General features: G+C 37.3%; 1 protein-coding gene across 2 annotated transcripts in view; it reads left to right on the forward strand.

Annotated features, from left to right (window-relative positions):
* PPARGC1A (PPARG coactivator 1 alpha) overlaps positions 1–16805 on the forward strand; it is a 98389-nt gene extending 81584 nt beyond the window's left edge. For both annotated transcript variants that reach the window (XM_070398619.1, XM_070398628.1), the window contains 3 exons: positions 7061–7182; positions 7515–7666; positions 12888–16805. In XM_070398619.1, the coding sequence (XP_070254720.1) occupies positions 7061–7182; positions 7515–7666; positions 12888–12991 (378 nt within the window). In that variant the 3' untranslated portion in view covers positions 12992–16805. The remainder of the gene's footprint in view (positions 1–7060; positions 7183–7514; positions 7667–12887) is intronic.
* The last annotated feature ends 4204 nt before the right edge of the window (positions 16806–21009 follow it).

Here is a 21009-nt window from a genome sequence, read left to right on the forward strand (position 1 = left end):
TTAGAAAATTTAAAATTATGTGAACTGCATTATATTCTTCTTGGACATTGCTATTCTAGGCAGAGGCTATAACTCATACTAAATTTCTGGAAAAAAAGCAAAGTATTTTGAATCTTATAGTCATTTAACTAGAACACTTGGGTATAGGAGCAGCAAGAAATATGTCTGGAGGGCTCCATGGTAGCCAGATCTTTGAAAGGTTCTGTAAGTCGTGATAAAGATTTTGAAGTCTATCTTGGAGGCATAGTGGAACTACTTAATGAGTTTACCCACAGGAAGATTTTCTGATTGATTTCCTTCCTCAAAATAATCTGCTTTCTTATGCCAAAATGTATTTTGCGAAGTTTATTTTTATGTACTTGGGCACAGAGATACAGGCAATGATTTTTGAGTCATTGGACTAGATTAGCTTGAAAAGTCATTCATGAAACAGCTAAAGAAACTAGGACAGTCCACCCAAGTTGGTCGGGTAGGTGATTTCCCTTCAGATTTTTGAGATACTCTTAAAGTAGTGAGTGAGTAGCAAATTATGTTTGTAATACTTTGGGTTTAGTACAGGATTTTACATTAATTCTGATCAATCATATAATTAGGGGACCAACAAAGTAGAGTCACCATAAGAAAAAAAATAATGTGCAAGTCATTTAGTAATAGATATTTTACAGAATTAAGGTAGACTTTGTTACCTTTGTTTTGTGGTCTATATTGCTTTTGCTTTGAGCTCTGTAAGGAGATGGTTTGGGAGGTCTGTAAAGTTTTCATAGCCTATGCCTCTAAAAGTCTCTATCCAGATTGACTTGAGTTCACCACATCAGAGAGTTAAGCGGAGACTACTGATTAGTAATTACTAACCGGGAATCATACATTGTGGTTGAATATTGCTATTGGTTCAGTTGATACTTTCCTCCAATGTCCATCTAAACTCTTTCTCAGAAACCTGTTCACCCTCTGCCTTTCTCAGTCTCATAGGCTTGAAATAATTCAGGTTTTATTGGAGCTGAGCAAGCCAGAGTTTAGTACTTACTGTCTAAACTGTCACTGCTCTAATTTCTTGTGGATTTCCAAGTCCAGCTCCATTTGGAATTTGTACAGTTTCCTGCCAGAAAACATGATAATGGGATGTTAATTAAAAGGGCAAATCTAGACATTATGATATGGCTCAGTGCTTAAAACCAAAACCAGATGTGCTTGGGCAGTGGCTGTGGCATTTCATTTCTCTTCTCCGTTGGTTAGTATGCAGCCCAGGAGCCAGGGACAGTGCATCATCACTGATAATGATCAGCTTCTTCCAAATGAAAAGCAATGTGTAATTTCTCATAGTTACTCTTTTAAATGGAGAAAATTAAGTAGCATTCTATTCCAGCCCTTTTCAAGAGATATTTCAGGTGGGTGAGTATATTTTGAGTTCTAAGCTCACTATTTAGAAATTAGCAGTTTTATCACAAGTAGTTACATATACTCTGAGTCTATAATTTTCATGTTTTCTGACTTATAACTGGGTTTACTTGCATCTGAGCTCTTACTTGCAGATTGTCTATTTAGTAGACTAACCTGGGTTTATTCCTATTTATCCCACCTTATACCCTAAGAAGGAACATGCCTGAGCACTTCTGGGATGGGGGTAACTTGGAAAACGGAATACTGTAGTTTTGTTTTCTTCCTAAGAGTGCATCCTAGTAGTATAAACTCATTGAATGGCTACTGAATTAGTTGTGTGTAATCAATATTAAAGGCAAAAGAAAAAAAATCCTTTTGTTTTCAGATTTTGTCAGAGTTTTGGCATTTTGTTCTGCCCATCCATATCTTTTTATGGCCACCCCCCTCAGGTTTTTCCTTTTGATAGAGGACCTAACTATGCCAATGATTCTAGAAATGGCATGGGATTTATCCACTAATCTCATCTATTTCAACTATAGCATTTGTACTATCCTTGGAATTTTTGAGGAAGTCAGGTTGTAGCTAATATGACAATGAACACAAATCTTTCATTGCCAAAGTTGACATGCATTTTTCTTAGCAAAGGAGGAGAATTTTAACATTTATTCTAATTTGGAAATGTAGAATAAAAGTTCTGAAAATCAAAATTCTGTCAGGCTGTTCCTTGTTGTTAGTAATGCAGAACATTTTAGTGAGATAACCCATGAAAAGCATCAACCAGTACTTCATATATTTTAGATGATAAATGTTAACCTCCTTATTAATTTTATTTTTAAAATATATTTTAATCCTCACTGAAGGATATATTCTTATTAATTTTAGAGAGAGAGAAAAAGAGAGAGAGAGAGAGAGAGAGAGAGAGAGAGAGAAACATTGATGTGAGAGTAAAATATCAGTGTCTCCAGTATTTGCCCCAACCAGGAACTGAACCTGAAACCTAGGTACTATGTGCCTTGACTGGGAATCAAACCCACAACCTTTTGGAGTACAGGATGAGGTTCCAACCAGGTGAGCCACCCAGCTAGGACTGATTTTATTTTTATCCATAGTCAAATCACTTTTATTAGGAGTAGCTTATTATTTGATGAGAAACATTGCATGCTTTCTCCAGCTAACTGGGAGGCTCTATACACTTTCTGATAAAGGCTTTGATAATACAAAGTCAGTTCATTCAGTCAGGTTTTACTTTTTTTATTTATCTCTCCTGTTTTGATATAATGAGGATTTACCATACTTGTTAATGCAACATAAATCTTTAGTTTTATTATCCACCCCCTAAACAAACTAGCTCTTGTGAAAATTGAAGCTAAAAGATATTTGATAAATATTCCATCCTTCTCGATAGTGAAAACTGGTCTGAAAATCATTTTTCAAAAGCTTTTGCCAAAGGTTTAGAGTTCCTCCAAGCCTTTAAGAAGTTGGAAATGTTATTAAGCATTTTGATTTCTTTTCCTTTCATCTCCTGTTTAGAAATTAATGTCTTGAAAAATTGGCTGCAAATGTTAAGGTTTTTTAAAGATATGCAATCTATTCATCAGTCTAATAAAACTGCAACATGTTAAAAATAATCAGTTCTCTGCTAGACATTTTGGCCAATCTTCGAAAAGATTTTTGTCTTTGCTTTTTAGACCTTCTTATGCCTTTTTGGTTTCATTTTTAGCACCGGGAAAACTGAGCACTCAAATCTTTTTATTTTAACATGTATTCAACCTCTGGTCTTTGTAAGGTAGCAAGATGTGGCTCCAGTCCTGTGTTTTATAAAAGGAGATAATAGACAAGTAGATAATACGTGACTGTGGACAGCCCTTTGGATTTCTGTTCCATCGAGGTTGTGTCTTCTTTTTCCTGCAGAATGTATCCATAGCTGATGTAAAGGTCCTCTGGTTTATCTCCTTTGTGGGATCATTGTTGCCTACAGCTTTGTATAAAGAAGCAATTCAGAGACTGTCCCAATATGTCTGCATATGGACGTGCATATGGTCGATTTTATCTTTAACTTCGAATTTACTTGAATCTGTAGGCTATGTGTATTCCCATAATGGTAGTTGAACAATTTCCTTGTGATGGTTCAATTTCTTTCTCTCTCTTCTGCACCTCCCCTCCTTTTCCTCTATACAGTAGTAACCTTCCTAAAAGGCTCATTAAAAAAAGAAATTCAGAACACCCATGCAAGCAGGCGCCAGGAAGTTTAGATAGTAGTCCCATCACATTTGACTGTTTGGCTGGAGCTGGATGCGTAAATAGAATGGAATGTGATGTTATGAATCCCTTGCTCAAGTGCACAGCACTGCGCCAGGATGGGCCTCACCATCCATTCATATTTATTGACCTCCTGATGTGCTGGCTGCTATGGAACAACATGGTGCAGCCTTAAATTGAGACATACAATCTACATGGAAGTGAATCAGGCAGTCTGCTCTATTTGCTGTATATCATCTGGTCAGTTACTTAGGCTCAATAGCCACTGTAAGGGGAATTGTGTTTTGCCAACTATTTTAGCTAAGCCCCACCTCTGATTCTCAGAGTGATTTTTAAGAGTGAAAGTCCTACCAGCTTGTACCTATTCCACATTTTTTACACTATAACCTGTACTAACAAATTGTGAAAACCTTTATTAATTTACTCAGCTGAGCTACCTGGGCAAGGTTTATCCTATGGTAAAGCTTCAAACCTGGCTTTCTTTCTCCATTATCTTTGCTTCATAAAGTATAGAACACACTTAGACATCTTTGATGTAATGGAAGGTATGGAGTATTAAAAATTATTAATTGATTGGTGATTGATTGATTTTTCAACAAATATTCATTGAGACTAAATATTTCAAGTATCCTTAAAACATGGCAGATATGGTCTTTGATTCATGAAACTTTCATTGTAGGGGAAATAGACATTAATCAGTGAATAAACTGTTAATCATTCAATTACAATTGGGCATCTATACTAATAAAAAGGTAAGGTGCTAATTAGACTGGGTCAACCGGATATCTTCCGGTTGTCCTTCTGGACAAAGCCTCGGTGCCGGGGGCTGAGGCAGAGGCAGTTAGGGGCAATCAGACTGGCAGGCAGAGTGGTTAGAGGTGGTCAGGCAGGCAGTCAGGTGAGCGGTTAGGAGCCAGCAGTCCCAGATTGCTAGAGGGATGTCCGACTGCCGGTTTAGGCCCGAGCGATTGGGCCTAAACCGGCAGTTGGACATCGCCCGAGGGGTCCTGGATTGGAGAGGGTGCAGGCCGGGCTGAGGGATCCCCCCCATGCATAGATTTTGTGCACCAAGCCTCTAGTATAACTATAAGGGATAAATAGAGTGTCCTATTGGAGCAACCAAAAGAATCCTGACCTTATTTCAAGTCTCAGAAAACGATTATTGGGTTCAGTGTAATTTTACACAGTATGTATATGTTGGTGGAGGTGAGCAAGAGACACTGTAAGAAGGATGTTCCAAGTAGCAGGGGAAGGGCTTGCTCCAAGGCTCTGGGGAAGGAAGCAGCACAGTATATATTAAGGACTTATGGAACCAGAAGGTATCTGGAAAATAGAGTAAAGGAAAGAATGTAATGAGGGAGATAAAACCCATGATGATGACAGGTCCAGACTGTGATGGGCTCTGCAGGTCCTGTTAATGATTTAAGACTTTCTTTAAACATTAGGAGAAGCCCTGGGAATGTGGTAGACAATAATTGGCTACTCAGCCTGAGTGAAAGAATAGACTAGAGGAAGGTAAACATAGACATGGGGTCCAAGTTAAGAGGCTGTCATACTAGACCAGAAGGAGATGTTGGCAGCTTGGTTTCGGGAGATATAATAAAGGAGATGGACTAGAGAGAGATGTAGGAGGTAAAAATCAATAGGACTTAATGAGTGATTGGATATGAGGGAAGAATCAAGGAAGGCACTCAGGTTTTTGTCCTGAATAACTGGCTGGATGGTGTTAACTTCACTGATCCAAGAACACTGGAGAAAGACCCACTCCTGGGAAGAGGGTAGAACTGGGGGGTTTGGTTTGGGTGATGTTGGTCCAGCTAGAGGTGCTGAGGGGATATATAACCTGAAATGTCAAGTAGATAGTTGGTTATTTGAGTATGAAGCTCAGAGGAACTTCCTGATGAAAACAGAAATGGGAGGGTTGCATGAGATAAAAGAAGATGAAACATGAGTGATTAGATCACCTCAGATGATATCTATTACAGGGTCTGAGGTATTCAGTTATATTTCATAAGCACTTATTGAGTGCTCAGTCTTTGGCAGGTCCTTCACTAAATATTGGGCACATGAAAAAGAAAGAAATTCAGTAAATAACATGGGACATCTCTTTGTCTTGGGCCTAAATTACTTTTCACATCATCCAAGACAGGATATCTCAGTACATTCAGAGAAAACTCTTAGGCAAGCAAAATCTGTACCTTGATCCTGTGCTTCCCTGTCTTTGCTTCCATCTAACTTAAATCTCAGCAACCTGAAGTTCATTCCATTCTTGTTTGTCCTTGATAGACATGTAGCCTAGTTGGTAAGCACATTTTTTATATTAACTCCTTACTTTCTTGCCTCTCTCAGTTTTAAGGAACATTGTGGCCTTTGGCCTGTCATTTTAGAGCAAGATTTATAAGATTGCTTCTTACATTAAGAAATGCATTCCTGTCTTGTTTGTTTGTTTGTTTGTTTTTGAGAAATATGTCCACTGGCTATGAAATATTCCTCTCATTTTGTGAAGGTTATAAATTGCTGATGACTTTCAGATTATGATGATATTTACTCTACTGGAGAAAATTAGGCCACACCCTTCTAGTCTGGTTCTAAAATAAGATTCATTGGCAAAGTGAAATTGATAGCCTCTTTTATAACTTTTATTCTTTGGAGACTCAAGGCTTAAAATAGTCTACATTTTAAGACTGTATTTTTCAGATTATTGTCTCTGGACCACCTGTGTCAGAGTCAGTTGGACATGCTTGTTAAAAATGAAGATCATTGAACCCTATCTTCCAAATACTTTTAGTATAGCTGGGATAAATCCCAATAGTTTACATTTTTAATAAGCACCTCTGGTAATATTTATGTATATTAGAGTTTCAGAAATCACTCTTTTGAAGTATGTCAAAATTTGTGTCAGTTATTCTTCAATAAAATAGTGATTTGTGTCAGTTATTTTTCAAGAAAACAGGGGAAAATTGCACATCGCCATATTAGAATTCTGAGTTAATGAGAAATTATACAGTTATGTGAGCCAGGTCAGTATCTTAGCAATTTTGAGGATTAATAATTGAGTCACAGGAGTTAAAATATTTAACAGGTATTGTTCAGTTATTCAGTGATAAAATGATCACATTACACATATTTCTTTTCTAACAAATAAAAATTCATGTGACTGAAGAACAGAGATGAGTAGGAAAAGTAGATGAGAATGGGGTTCCAAAAAGAGAGTATGTAAAGGAAGAGAATGATATTGACAAAACGGAAATTAAAACTTGGTTCCAGCATAGCCTTTCATTCAGTTTAGTGTATGTTTTGCTTTAACTGGCATGCTCTTTGGGTTCTTCTTCTGCATGACTGTTGCTTTATGAATATTTCTAGAGGTCCAACTTCTTTCCTGTCTCCAGAACTAGCAAGTCTCTCTTTCCTCCCCCACACCCAGGAAGAACGCCGTGTGATTTATGTTGGCAAAATCAGACCTGACACAACACGGACAGAACTGAGGGACCGTTTTGAAGTTTTTGGTGAAATTGAGGAGTGCACAGTAAATCTGCGGGATGATGGGTGAGAATCTTCAAGATTATTTCTTGTTTAGAAGCTGACATATGTAAAAAATTATGGCCCTAAGATGACTAGGATGGGGATGCTTTGACAGATGACATGTTGAGTTCAGAACCTTATTTATTTTCTTTCATCCCTATTTATTAATCTTTCTAGTTGAGATTTCCTGTCCCAGAAATAAGTATTTAGCAGCTTGACAGGACAATCACACTGATAAATGGGCGCAGTGGTTCAGACGTGGGCACCAGCGGAGTCTCCCAAAGTAGAAAGTGTTATAGTCATATATGCTAATGCTGCCTCACTAGCTTTGAACTTCTCCTCTTTGTCCATTGCAGAGACAGCTATGGTTTCATTACCTACCGTTACACCTGTGATGCTTTTGCTGCTCTTGAAAATGGATACACTTTGCGCAGGTCAAATGAAACTGACTTCGAGCTGTACTTTTGTGGACGCAAGCAATTTTTCAAGTCTAACTATGCAGACCTAGGTATGGATTTTATTGTACATGGAATGAGGAATCCATAACGTAGAGCTCAAAATGGGAGTAAATGTAAATCGAAGGCACAGTGGGTTGAACCATTATTTTACTAGAGGGGATATTTGAATAGAAATTTTATATTATTATTTATTTTTTAATGCACAAGACAGTTTCAGAAACAAGGAGTGTAGGTTTGGGCAACCAGGGGCAGAAGTAAATTTGTTGTACTGTCTTCCCAGATGCTGAAATTCTGCATTGTTTGTGTGTAGAGGTGGTATGTTGTGTTTTGTGTGTGTATGTGTTGTGTGTATATGTGGCTATAGTGTGCGTCAGCATGTGTCTATGTTGTATGTGTCTTTGTCTATGTATATAATCTGTCATTGTTTTCTGTTCCCATCCCTGAACCCATTTTTCCAAACCTGTAGCATTGCCATCATTGTTTTATGGAACAGAATGTGCAAGAGTCTTGTTCTCTTTTATTATCATAAAGACTTAGAAATGTTAATATTTTCAACAAAGTACACCTTGAGAGAAGAAAATAAAATTTTATATGCTAGATCACACTATAGTCTCTTTAAAAGTAAAAAGAGAAAAATGTTATTTTTGAGAACTTCTATATGTTAGGCACTATGTCAGGGGCTTTGCAAGCGTTTTCTCATTTAATTACCAGAACAGTCATGGAAGATAGATATTATCATTGTCATTCCCATTTTACAGATAAGGAAACTGAAGCACCCATAAGTATTGATTTTTTTTCTTGTTCTAAAAGTTGTACAGAGTCAAGGGATAAAATTTAGAAAATATTAAGTTAAGAAAAATAGGAAAATCAGCTATCAGCCTATCACCTAGAGATAACCACTGTGACTTAGTGTGTGTTGTACATTCCAGTATTGTCTCAGTATGTCTAATTTCTTATAGTTAAGGTCATGTTATATATATATATATATATATATATATATATACTTTTAAATTCTACTTATCTCAATTAATATTATATAAGTTCATTTTCCACTGTACTCACAGGATTAAAAATAATTTATCAACACTTTTTAATGGTGGCAACACAGTATTCTGTTCAGTGAATAATGCCATTATATTTCAGTATTCCATTATAGTTAAACATTTATTCAATTTTTAATATTATAAATAATGTTACAATTGACATCTTAATTTCCTTTCAAATTTTAATTTTGTTCTTTTGCATGTGATTATTTTTATCTAATATGTGTATTGTAAGACTTTAGGTTCTTTGATGATGGTAGGAAAGTGGCAAATGTCTTGTGCATATGAAATACTTATTTTAAATCAATTATGCTACTAATCATAAAATTAACATATACATCTATTCCTAAGCCTTATTATGTTTCTATCTGCACTTGCTTTGGCTTGGTATAAAGAAAGAAATGAATACCAAATACTGGGAATTTTTTTCCCTTCCACCAAAGCGATGTCTTCCCAGAGTAATTGATATAGGTAGTGTGCATTGTTCAGGGGGAGTATGCTATAATTCACTTCAAAAGCTAAATAGATAGTATGAAGCAGGGGAGAGGTAGCTGACTGTTAGAGAGATAGAGGCTTAGGGATGAAAATATAAACGGTGGCAAGTCATTTGTTCAAATGTTGGCTGATAAAAACAGTCAAGACAGATTGAAGTCTTGAGTTGATTTGACTTATTTCCTTCAGTGATGAAGGCCAGGGTGTTTCTAGTCTCTCAAAACATCTAGAGTTCAAAATAAGCTACCTAGAGGGGTCTTTAGATCACGATTCATCACTGGGAGAGGGAGGATTGAATGGTATTTCCAAATTGAACTAGAGCCTTCCTGAAATATTTCTAAGAAGAATGCTTCCCCTCTCGTTATCTCACCGCCTCGCCAGCAGCAATGAAACGTTGCCGTTGCTAAGCTAGCTCTGTATTTTCTGAAAAGTGTGTTTGATGTGCACGGTAGTAGCATGGGTTTTTCCAATTCCCTCAAGCCCAGCAATTGCATGAAGCAAGTCTATCTGAGTGAGCAGAGCCATGGTGTAGTCAAAGAACCTGCAGAGTTTTGGAATCCTGCAAAGCTGGGTTTGAAACCTGACTTAACTTCTGACCTTAAGCAAACAATTAAACTCCCTCGGCTTCTGGTTCTTCATGGGTAACACACCTTATATTGCTGCTGTGGAGATTAAATTAATGTTTGTGAAGCTGTTAACAGTGTCTGGCATAAAGCAGTTGCTCAATAAAGTGTAGCTATGTTTATCATTTAAAGTGATGGTAATGAGAAGTTGGAAGTTTCAAGTTATTTTAAAATGGAAGAATCAGCACCAGCGTCTAGCTTTGGAACTGAATAACATTCATATGTGCCTGGTCTTTGTCCCCTGAAGAGTTCACGTTAAATGTGTGAGGTCACGGCTACTGAATGTGATGAGCAGAAGTATATACTGGACCATTAGAGGGATTGTGAGTTGTCGTGTGTGTCAGATGTAAAGTAAAAATGATGTGAGGCAGACACATTTTACCAAGAGTAAAGTGACCGAGTATTTTAGATAGATTTAACCAATTTTGTTCTGTGTTTTATTTTTGCTCCCCCAAATTAAGTTAGCTTGCCCACCCTATTTCAATACTCTTGAGGCCACTACAATAATATTAGTGCAAAACATGATGATTCCAGTTACGATTTATGAACCAGTTTTATAAATGAGATTCAGAATTTAAAGAGACAATCAAGGTTACTATGGCGAAGCCAGGATTTAATTCTGGTTTCTATGACTGTAATCTGTGTGTCTTTCTATTTACTGTCTTATAAAAAATATGGATCTTTCTGAAAGACCTCAATGAAAAATCTTAAAGAGGAAGGATAAAAATTAAATTACAACTATCTGACCAGAAGAGAAGATTGGGCCAATACAAAAAAATATAATAATTTTGATCAAAAATTAGTTATGGTGTAGAACTTAAACACATAAGAAAAAAAATGAAGGAAATAAAATATCCATCACAAATTTTTATGTATTTTGCATATATACATAACTTTTCATAAACCCTTTTCATTTATTGATAAATCATTCCCAGATCCAAACACAAATATTTTCACCCATAACTTTAGTAAAATTTAACAAATATTAAATTTAGTACCTATTTTGTGCCAACAGTTTTCTGGGTGCCAGGAATACAGTTGTAATGTGATTTGTTTCTACTTATACACTGTCATTATTTGTAACAATTTATTTAAAAATAATTAGAGTGGTTTTGGGGTTATTTCTATCAAACTTTGTATTATATTTGACTTGTGTTGCAGCATCCTTCCTTTAGTGTAGAAAAAGAGGTGGGGATAGATGGCATTGCCTCAGGAAGTACATGTAACCATATTCTGTCTTCATGCAACAAAAAAGACTTTGGGGTGCCTACCGTGTGAGGTAGTATGCTTATATATGTGGGTATATATGTAAATTCCAGCCTGCGTATTTCACAGTGAAGTCTTGAGAACCGCTGTTTCAAAATATTTTTAGTATTTGCTAATAAAAATATGGAAACACTGAAATTCCGGGTTTCATGCAGAATAATCCAAAGTTAAGACATTTTAATTTTCCTCCAAGAAAAGATACATATGTGTGTTCCTGATGGGCCTATGCTGACCTCAATGTCACACACACGCAGTCATCAGCAGACTCTCTCACCTTCATCTGCAATGCAAGTGGAACTCTGATTCCAGGCGAATCTCTAGCAATGAGCCAGGCGTTCTTGCCTTTGGTTTTTACAAACAAGATTTTGATTTGGACATCAGCTGCTGGTGAGGTTTTGGTAATACAAGCAAACTAGTCATTTGGTTAAGAAGAGAAGGGGGGGAGCCATTATCATTTAAGAATTAACCATATAAGATGTTCGTGAGGAAAGACTGGCCATTTCTGTTCTTGCTTTTATGTCTGGGTCTGACTCTAAATGTTGTTGTTTTGCTTTTTCTTACCTGAAAAAAAAATTGCTTGACACAAATTCAGTAAAGACAAGGAGTGGTGAGAATGAAAGAGAAAAAGAAGTGCAGGAATTTTTGTTTTCGAAAGCTAGGATGGTTAGAGTGGATTATAGCGAGGGCTAAAACATCAGTCTGGGGCTGCAGGGTTTGAGGGATTCCAACCCTTTCAGCACAACATCTTGTGAGGTCAGCGATCATGCCTCCACATTATCGAGTCTTATACTCCTCTGTCATGTTGAGCATTTCATTTTCAGGACTTGGTCTGGGTAAAACATGGAAATGTTCATATTTTAGTAGGATTGTTAAATGTTTTCCAGAAAGGATTGTTTTCCCTTCAAAATCAGTGCTTTCAAAGAGAATGAAAGTATTCGCAAGTGGTTTTCCATTATATTTCCAAGATATTCTTTCTCATTTGCAAGACTGGCAAAAATATCTGACTTCTTTTTTTTGAGATGTCAATAGAGAAAATCAGAAATAGTTAACAGTTTTTTACTTTACATTCAACATTGCTGAAACACATTGATTTTGTTAAGGGCTCTTTGAAGTAGCATGTGGGACTTGGCACAAAAGCTGATGTGGCTAGTTCAAGGATTCAAGAGAAACCATGGCTTTATTTTCACCTGCATATTTTCCATCTCCTATTAATTAGTAAAGAGACTGAATCTATGCTCTCTAGACATGAAACATTTCCCTAAACCTTCTAACTTGGGAGATTTTGTGCCACTAGTGATTTCTGAGGTACCCAAAGGCATGTAGTAGGTGACCAGGTCCTATGTTTCTCTTACCGTAAGAGAGAGCAACAGGATGGGGAGTGGGTGAACTTCTGATTCTCTCCCTATAACTCAACTGGATTTTTGCTCAATGAAATTAGTCTCATTGAATAGGAAAATTAGTTCCAGCTTCTACTCTTGTCTCTCCACCTAAGTTGTTGAGGAACCTTAGGTGAGTTGTTTAACATGCCATGGGGGGAGCGGGGGCTTATTTTCAAAGAAGATTGTTGGATAAGTTGCTATTAAATAGTTGCCATTAAAGTCTACTTTGAATACTTTCCAGGAGAGTTTAAATCTAAAATGCATCAATAGATGAGTATTTTGAGTGCTCACACCTTACTATATATATATATATATATATATATATATATATATATATATAAATTTTGGCATATTTTTAAAGTATATTGATTAGATAAGCTGCTCTTACATAAGGTCTTCTTGAATGGGATGATTGAGTTGATGGCCATCAGGAAAGGGTGCATCTGACCTGGCTTGGATTTCTTTCAGATTCAAACTCAGATGACTTTGACCCTGCTTCCACCAAGAGCAAGTATGACTCTCTGGATTTCGATAGTTTACTGAAAGAAGCTCAGAGAAGCTTGCGCAGGTAACATGTTCCCTGCCTGAGGATGACAGAGGGACGGTGAATACCTCACGGGACAGTGCGTCCTCCCCTAACAGACTGTTGCAAGTCATACTTAGGAATTTCTCCTACTTTACACTCTGTACAAAAACAAAACAAAACAACAACAATACAACAAGAACAACAACAACAATGGTTTACATGAACACAGCTGCTGAAGAAGCAAGAGACAGAATGGATATCCAGTAAGCACATGTTTATTCATGGGTGTCAGCTTCGCTTTCCCTGGAGTCTCTCGGTGATGGTGTGTGTGTGTGTGTGTGTGTGTGTGTGTGTGTGCCTGGTTTGGGGGAAGTGTGTATGCACAGGTGGGGACTGGGGGCTCCTGATCAGAGTGTACCAGGGCAAACCATTTCAAATGGCAGCAGTTCCAAGAAGACACACGTAAAACCTAGAACTTCAAAATGTTCATATTCTATTCAAAAGGAAAAAAATGAATAAATTCAAAAGGAAAGAAAACCAACCAACCAACCAACCAACCACAAGCCACCCTAAAATGACAGCCGCTGATGTCTGGGCATCAGCCTCCGTACTCTTGTTTTTTAAGAAAGTACAAAATCAACTTGAAGCAAGTGTTCTCTCATAACATGATTATATGACAATCCCGAAGAAACAACAGGTTCCGTAGAACTAATATCTTCTCTCTCTCTCTCTCTCTCTCTCTCTCTCTCTCTCTCTCTCTCTCTCTTTCCTTTTTCTTTTTTTTTCCTTTGGCCATGGAATCTGGGTGGGAGAGGATACTGTGGGCACTGGAATGCTAAACTTTCCTAACATTTTGAAGTTTCTGTCATTCGTCCTTTATCCTGACACCCATGTAAATGTCCAAAAATGTTGATCTTCCACTGAAAATTTCAAAAGCCTTGTCCATGGCCAATCATGCAGCTTGGCCAATGGTTCTTTCTGAGGAGCGGGCGCGGTGTTACATTACAGAATGAGAGTTGGGTAGAACTCTCTGCGATGTGTTCAGATAGTGTAATTGCTACACTCTCCAATGTAGTTAAGTATTTACAGATGTTAAATGGAGTATTTTTATTTTGTGTACATACTATACAACAATGTTCTTTTTTTGTTACAGCTATGCACTGTAAATGCAGCCTTCTTTTCAAAACTGCTGAATTTTTCTTAATCAAGAATATTCAAATGTAATTATGAGGTGAAACAACTATTGTACACTAACCTATTTAGAAGCTGAACTTACTGCTTATATATATTTGATTGTACAAAACAAAAACAAAAAAGACAGTGTGTGTGTCCGTTGAGTGCAGCAACAAAATGATGCTTCGCGCGTATCCATCCCTTCTTAGGTGAGCTTTGATCTAAGCATCTTGTCAAGAAATATCCTAGCCCCTTAAAGGTATTAACCACTTCTGCGATATTTTTCCACATTTTCTTGTTGCTTGTTTTTCTTTGAAGTTTTATACACTGGATTTGTTAGGGGAATGAAAATTTTCTCATCTAAAATTTTTCTAGACGATATCATGATTTTATGTAAAGTCTCAATGGGTAACCATTAAGAAATGTTTTTATTTTCTCTATCAACAGTAGTTTTGAAACTAGAGGTCAAAAAATCTTTTTAAAATGCTGTTTCATTTTAATTCTTGTGATTTTAATTTGATACAAAATGCTGAGGTAATAATTGCAGTATGATTTTTACAATAATCAATGTGTGTCTGAAGACCATCTCTGAAGCCAGTATCTCTTTCCCTTGGCAGAGTATGATGATGGTATTTATCTGTATTTTTTACAGTTATGCATCCTGTATAAATACTGATATCTCATTCCTTTGTTTACTAAAGAGACATATTTATCGGTTGCAGATAGCCTATTTATTATAAATTATGAGATGATGAAAATCCTCAAGCCAGTGGAAATTTTCTACCTAGGATGCATGGCAGTTGTCAGGGTGGAGTTTCAGTGTTTCGTTTGGGAAACTCAGCTTTTGCAGAAGCAGTGTTTCTGCTTGCACTAGCATGGCCTCTGATGTGACCATGATGTTGTTCTTGATGACATTGCTTCTGCTAAATTTAATAAAAAAAAACTTCCGAAAAACCTCCATTTTGAGCATCAGGATTTCATCTGAGTGTGGAGCCCTGGAATGGAAGTCAGTACAGTTTGGAGTGTGTATTCACGTTTCTAAATTGAGATTCGATCAAGGTTTGGCTGACATGACTTTTCTGGAAGACATGATAACGCCTACTTCTTAATCGTTCTTTTCCTTTCTCTCACCCAACACGATCTTATAAAATGGATTTCACCCCCAGGCCAATGCAGCTAATTTTGATGGCTGCATTCATTTATCACCAGCATATTGTGTTCTGAGTGAATCCACTGTCTGTCCTGTCAGATGCTTGCTTGATTTTTTGGCTTCTTATTTCTAAGTAGCTAGAAAGCAATAAAAATACTATGAAATAAACTCGTTCACAGGTTCTGCGTTACAACAGTAACACATCTTTAATCCGCCTAATTCTTGTTGTTCTGTAGGTTAAATGCAAGTATTTTAAACTCTGTGTGAACGCCAAACTGAAGTTTACAGTCTTTCTTTCTGAATTCTGAGTATCTTCTGTTGTAGAATAATAATAATAAAAAAGACTATTAAGAGCAATAAATTATTTTTAAGAAATCAATATTTAGTAAATCATATTATATGTTCAAGGACCAGATGCGTTCTCTATTTTGCCTTTAAATTTTTGTGATCCAGTTTTAAATACATTCTACTCCTTACCCTGGATTGTTAACATGAGTAAGAATACTTGGTTTCTTTTCTTATCAAAAGACAGCATTACAGATTTCATGTTGAGAATTAATTTATTCCCTCTCTGGCCTGACAAATATTGTTCACATAAAGATCATAGTTTTTTTCTTTTTTTCCCATGGACTTCAAATTGCATCTAAAATTAGTGCAAAGAGAGAATCACTAAACCATCCGAATAGAGCTTTTGTATCTTATGCAGACACTGTGGGTAGCCCATCAAAATGTAAACTGTATTCCTTTTATTTTTATTTTTAATTTTTTTGGGGGGAGAGGATCTTTCAAATGAACACATGCACCCCATCACCACTGGAGGCAAATTTCAGCATAGATCTCTGGGTTTCTAGATGACCGCAGGCCATTGCCTTCACGCTGTGGTAAGTACCACAACTACAATTTTGGCGACTGAACTGGTGCTTTAGAAATGTGGGTGATTTTTTTTTTAAGAGATGTAGCAGAATAACTCTTCCAGTGCAACAGAATCAATTTTTGCTAAACGACTCTGAGAGAGCAACGACTGGGCTGTCAACATGCAAAGCAGCAGAGAGGGAACTTTGCACTATTAGGGTATGATGGTTGGTCACTTGAAAAAAAGGAAACCTTTTCATGCCTTTAGATGTGAGCTTACAGTAGGTAATGATTATGTGTCCTTTTCTGATGGCTGTAATGAGAACTTCAATCATTGTAGTCTAAGACCTGATCTATAGATGACCTAGATTAGCCATGTAATATAATGTGATGATTCTAAATTTGTACCTATGTGACAGACATTTTCAATAATGTGAACTGCTGATTTGATGGAGCTACTTTAAGATTTGTAGGTGAAAGTGTAATACTGTTGGTTGAACTATGCTGAAGAGGGAAAGTGAGCGATTAGTTGAGCCCTTGCGGGCTTTATTTTTTCTTCCCCACCTGCCAATTCTACATGTATTGTTGTGGTTTTATTCATTGTATGAAAATTCCTGTGATTTTTTTTAAATGTGCAGTACACATCAGCCTCACTGAGCTAATAAAGGGAAACGAATGTTTCAAATATACTTCTGCTTTTCTTATTTATGGGCACCACACTTGTGGCATGTTCCTCAGTTGAGGCCACAGTGCTCCTTCCTTATTAATCTCTTTCCCTTCTGCATCGCCCTCCTTTCTCCCTTCTTTTCCGTATTCATGGATGGATTTCCGCTCTAAGGTAATGTGTACGTTCTGTATTTTACCTTGTCTCCTTGCAAATGGCAAAGGCAGAAGAGGTGACTCCTTGAATGAGAAATGATGTGGGACTTGATTCCACAGATGAGATCTGTTTTTCTACTTACCCCCAGAAAGTGTGTATTTTTAAGTACAAGCCAATCACCTCTAGTGAGTAACCTGCTCAACATTCAACTTAGGAAGCAGTTCTAATGTGGAAGGAATGAATATTTTTTGAAGACTTATCATGAGAGGCAGCTCCCCCTCCCCCCAGGTCATATGTAAGTCATAGGGTTAAATATGGGACAAGCTGTTAGCTGCCCACACAGCTTCTGTTAAGATATCCACTGTGCCATGGAGGTGATTGATGGTCCTAATGGTAGAGATGACAGAGAATGCTCTGTTAGCCCTCTGGCGCCTCATCTCCAGATTCCCCATGGCTGGCTGGCCCCACTCCCACCAACTTGTACTGAGAGACCCAACAGAAATATTGCATTGGGAAGGAGTGGCTAGACATACCCCAGTCCCTGCCCCCCTCCCCATCTCCTAGAGAAAAAACATGATTTTTTATTAGAAATGTGGTAGAACTATCCATTGTACATGGATATCTGCTGAGGAACACAAGGAATATCCCCCAATGTCCTACTTCTACCTGATACTAGTTTCAGATTTGCCACTTATTTTATCAAAGTACAAAATAAAAACTTGCCATTGTCTTCCCCAAATAATACACTCACCTAAAACCATGGGACTCAGCACTCTGAGATGAAGTGGACAAGCCTCAGATATAGGCTTATCTCCACTGACCTTTAAATTTTATGAAATATTTTTAATCTTCTGGCTGAAACAATCAAGGGCATCAGAATAATGCAAGTCTTTCTTTCTAAAGAGTTAACTTTTTAGCCTTTAAAACCTTTTGAGGCTAAAGAGGGATTTTTAAGAAGCAGCAGATGTAGATGCTGGTCCAGTGCCGGGACATCCTGATGAGTTGTAAAGGATTTATTTGATGTTCCTCAAACTTTAAATCACTTCCCTCCTTGATCCTAATAGCAAACTACTTATTAAAACCAAAATTAAGCTGGCTAAAGTAAATGAGCATTGGATATGAATAGTTTCTTTTAAAGAACTTTGTTTCATTTCAAAAGTCCTCCAAACTAAGTCTGTATAAAGCATACAACATGATATTGGTTCAAAAACTCTTTTGCAGGGTAGCCAGTTTTCCCTTCATTGTAGCATTATTTAGCTAATCATTGGGTATAATTTACAGCCCTAACAACATTATTATACTCATTTGACACTAGTGTAAGTAGCTACACATAACTCAGTATTAATTGTAGAATATTTTAACTGAAGCATACTTTTTGCAATCTTTAACTTCATATTAATCTTATATTTTGCAATTCTCGTTGCTATTTCTTGTTTTCAAACACATTATACACCATTATAAATCAATCTTCGTACTTTATTAAACAGCAGAGAGTAATAAAGAAGGTCACAACTCATAGAGGAGTTCCTTGGAGGTTTGTAACATTGTGATTTAAATCTCAGAAAGATTTAATCAAAAGCTGAATTAATCCCTGGGGGGGAAAGATGCTATATAGATTCTATTGATGGGCAAAAAGCAGTCTATTTCTTTTCGTTGGTCTCTGTTAACATGTTCAAGAAAAGGAACATCGTTTTTCTGCGAGAAACACAGTAGGATTTTCTTGGTGGGGGAAGAATAATATGCAGTGACCTTTGAGTGGTGTTTCTATCCTTTCTTTCAAAATAGCCCGTTATATTCTTCCTGTGGCATTATTTGTTCTTCTAGTGCTTAGTTACGTTAAATGTCCTCCACCTTCTTGCTCACCTAAATATATTCCATGTGATTCCAGTAATTCTGCAAGGTCCCCGAAGCTCCAGTCCACTCGAGCATGTGGAATGTGTGGGTCACATGAGCTGGGTTCCAGGGCTTCTGTTGTAACCAGGTGACTGCCCCTGGGGACATTCTCAGGGGCCCTGCAAACTTGCAGGAAGAAATGACCATAAAGTACAGGTGTTTCTAGTACAAGGTTCTGAAAAGCCTACCAGTTTCCATGATGAGGATGTAGGACAAGAGGTCACCACCTTCCCATATACCCCTCTTTTGTTCTTAATACATAGGAATTTCACCATGCTCCTTTTAGCTCAAAAACCATTACTGAACATCAGCTGATTTCTAGAAGGGGCAAAGTGGAATTAATTAACTGAAAAGAGTCAGGGAACTTTTAGAGGAGAAAACCAAATGATACTATAATATTTTCATGATTAAATTAAATGAGCATAATTATGCATGCACATATGCACACCAAGGCATTATTATAATCAAGGATCTTAAAATAATGTATTGTTTCAAATTTATGCATATAGCACTTACAGAAGGCAAGGAGCTAGTGTGATATTTGAATTTGCATATTGACCATTTTCATATATTAACTTCTAGTAGGAAGAAGCTGAATTATGAGAAAAAACCCTGGGGTGATTTAGAAAAAATATTGTGCTTCTGCTCGTTTGGGAACATCAGGGGCACTTAGCAGCATTATCTTTTTTTTTTTCCACGTAGTTTTCTGTGATGGATTTTCAACAAGATGACATCCAAGTGAAAACCGAAATTAAATGGGAAGGAAAGAATGTTAAGTGGTAAAATCCTAAATAGCTTATTAGACTACTTAATTGGAGGGGATTTATTTTTGCTGCTGTTAGGAAGTCTATAGTCAAGCTTCTCTTTAACAATACTAATTGATGAAATGGAAGTGGCTCCATAATACAGTTACCACACAATACCCTCCAGCAAGTCATTTAAGGGAATTCACAGGTACTTCCTTTGTTTGACTTTGATGTTGTTGAAAATCAAGTCCTGTCTTCATTCATATCATTGCTTTCTCACTTTGTCTCCAACCAGGTCTCTTCTCTCCTCGGGCGCTTCCCTGTGCGCCTAAAAGATAGGAAAGGAAATGAGATCATGCGTGTTCTAGCTTAACCACTTAGCAGGTTTTCAGGCTGGCTCCTATGCACTTTAATGACTAAAGTTTCATGGTTCTTAGGGGTAGTGCCCTCTGTAAGCTTTTCACTGTTACTTGTCAGGAATATGTGTACATTATCAAGGGATAATGATTAATTGCCCTACTTCTTAGAGAAGGATAAGTTAGCAAACTGGTCACACAGCCTGTGATATGGCCATTGTTGCTTTCATGTCAGGGACCTTAATGATCAAGGGCCATGCATGGCCTAATCAAGGACCTTCATTTCCCTCCAATTACCTGGCTACATGAAATCAACATTCTAGTCCCTATTCAGTATGCTGCCTTCCCTATGGTCAACAATCTGAATTGCATTTCAGATGGTCCAACAGGAAAATAACAGGAAGAAAGCAAAAATGGGAGTTCACCACCCAATGTTTGGAGTCAGTGGCTGAGAGTGGGAAGTACCTGCATGGTGGGGCTGACATTTTTCTATGTATAATGCCAGGTATGGTGGCATACAGAGAGAGTGCCCATGTGTGTGCCTGATGAATGAAACAATTCATAAAGAGCTCATAAGAGTTTCTTTGTCACGTGGCGCCAGGTTCTCGCGGAGGCACCTTCTGCCATGGCATGCCATGGCAAGGACCAATTCTAGAAAGGTCAGTTGAAGGAAAGAGAAGAAACAAATAGAAGGTTAACTAAACACATTTGAACTTTAGGTACAAAGCAAGATTTGGGCAAATATTTCCCATGGTTTCTTATTTGCCTTTTATGCCCACTCACTCTATGGGATTATATAAACAAAAGAGGTAATTGTACAGGTAGGGTAGTAGAGATGGGAAGCAGAGAATGGACCTTTCAAAGCAGCTGCTGGTTTTGTGTGTGTGTGTGTGTGTGTGTGTGTGTGGTTCTGTATCAGCTAGACAGCAATTGTCTCTCACCAACCTGGAGTTTGCTCAGAGGAATTGATTCAATCCCATAAACTGGGTCCCTGAGTGTCTAGTGCTGGATTTCTGAGGTTATCCTGAGACCTGACTATAGAAAGGTCGGCAAATACATCTGAGAAGTTGAGCA

The sequence above is a fragment of the Myotis yumanensis genome, unplaced genomic scaffold (genome assembly GCF_028538775.1).
Source record: "Myotis yumanensis isolate MYYU_CA2020_CCGP unplaced genomic scaffold, mMyoYum1.0.hap1 SCAF_1, whole genome shotgun sequence".
Taxonomy (NCBI): Eukaryota; Metazoa; Chordata; class Mammalia; order Chiroptera; family Vespertilionidae; genus Myotis; species Myotis yumanensis.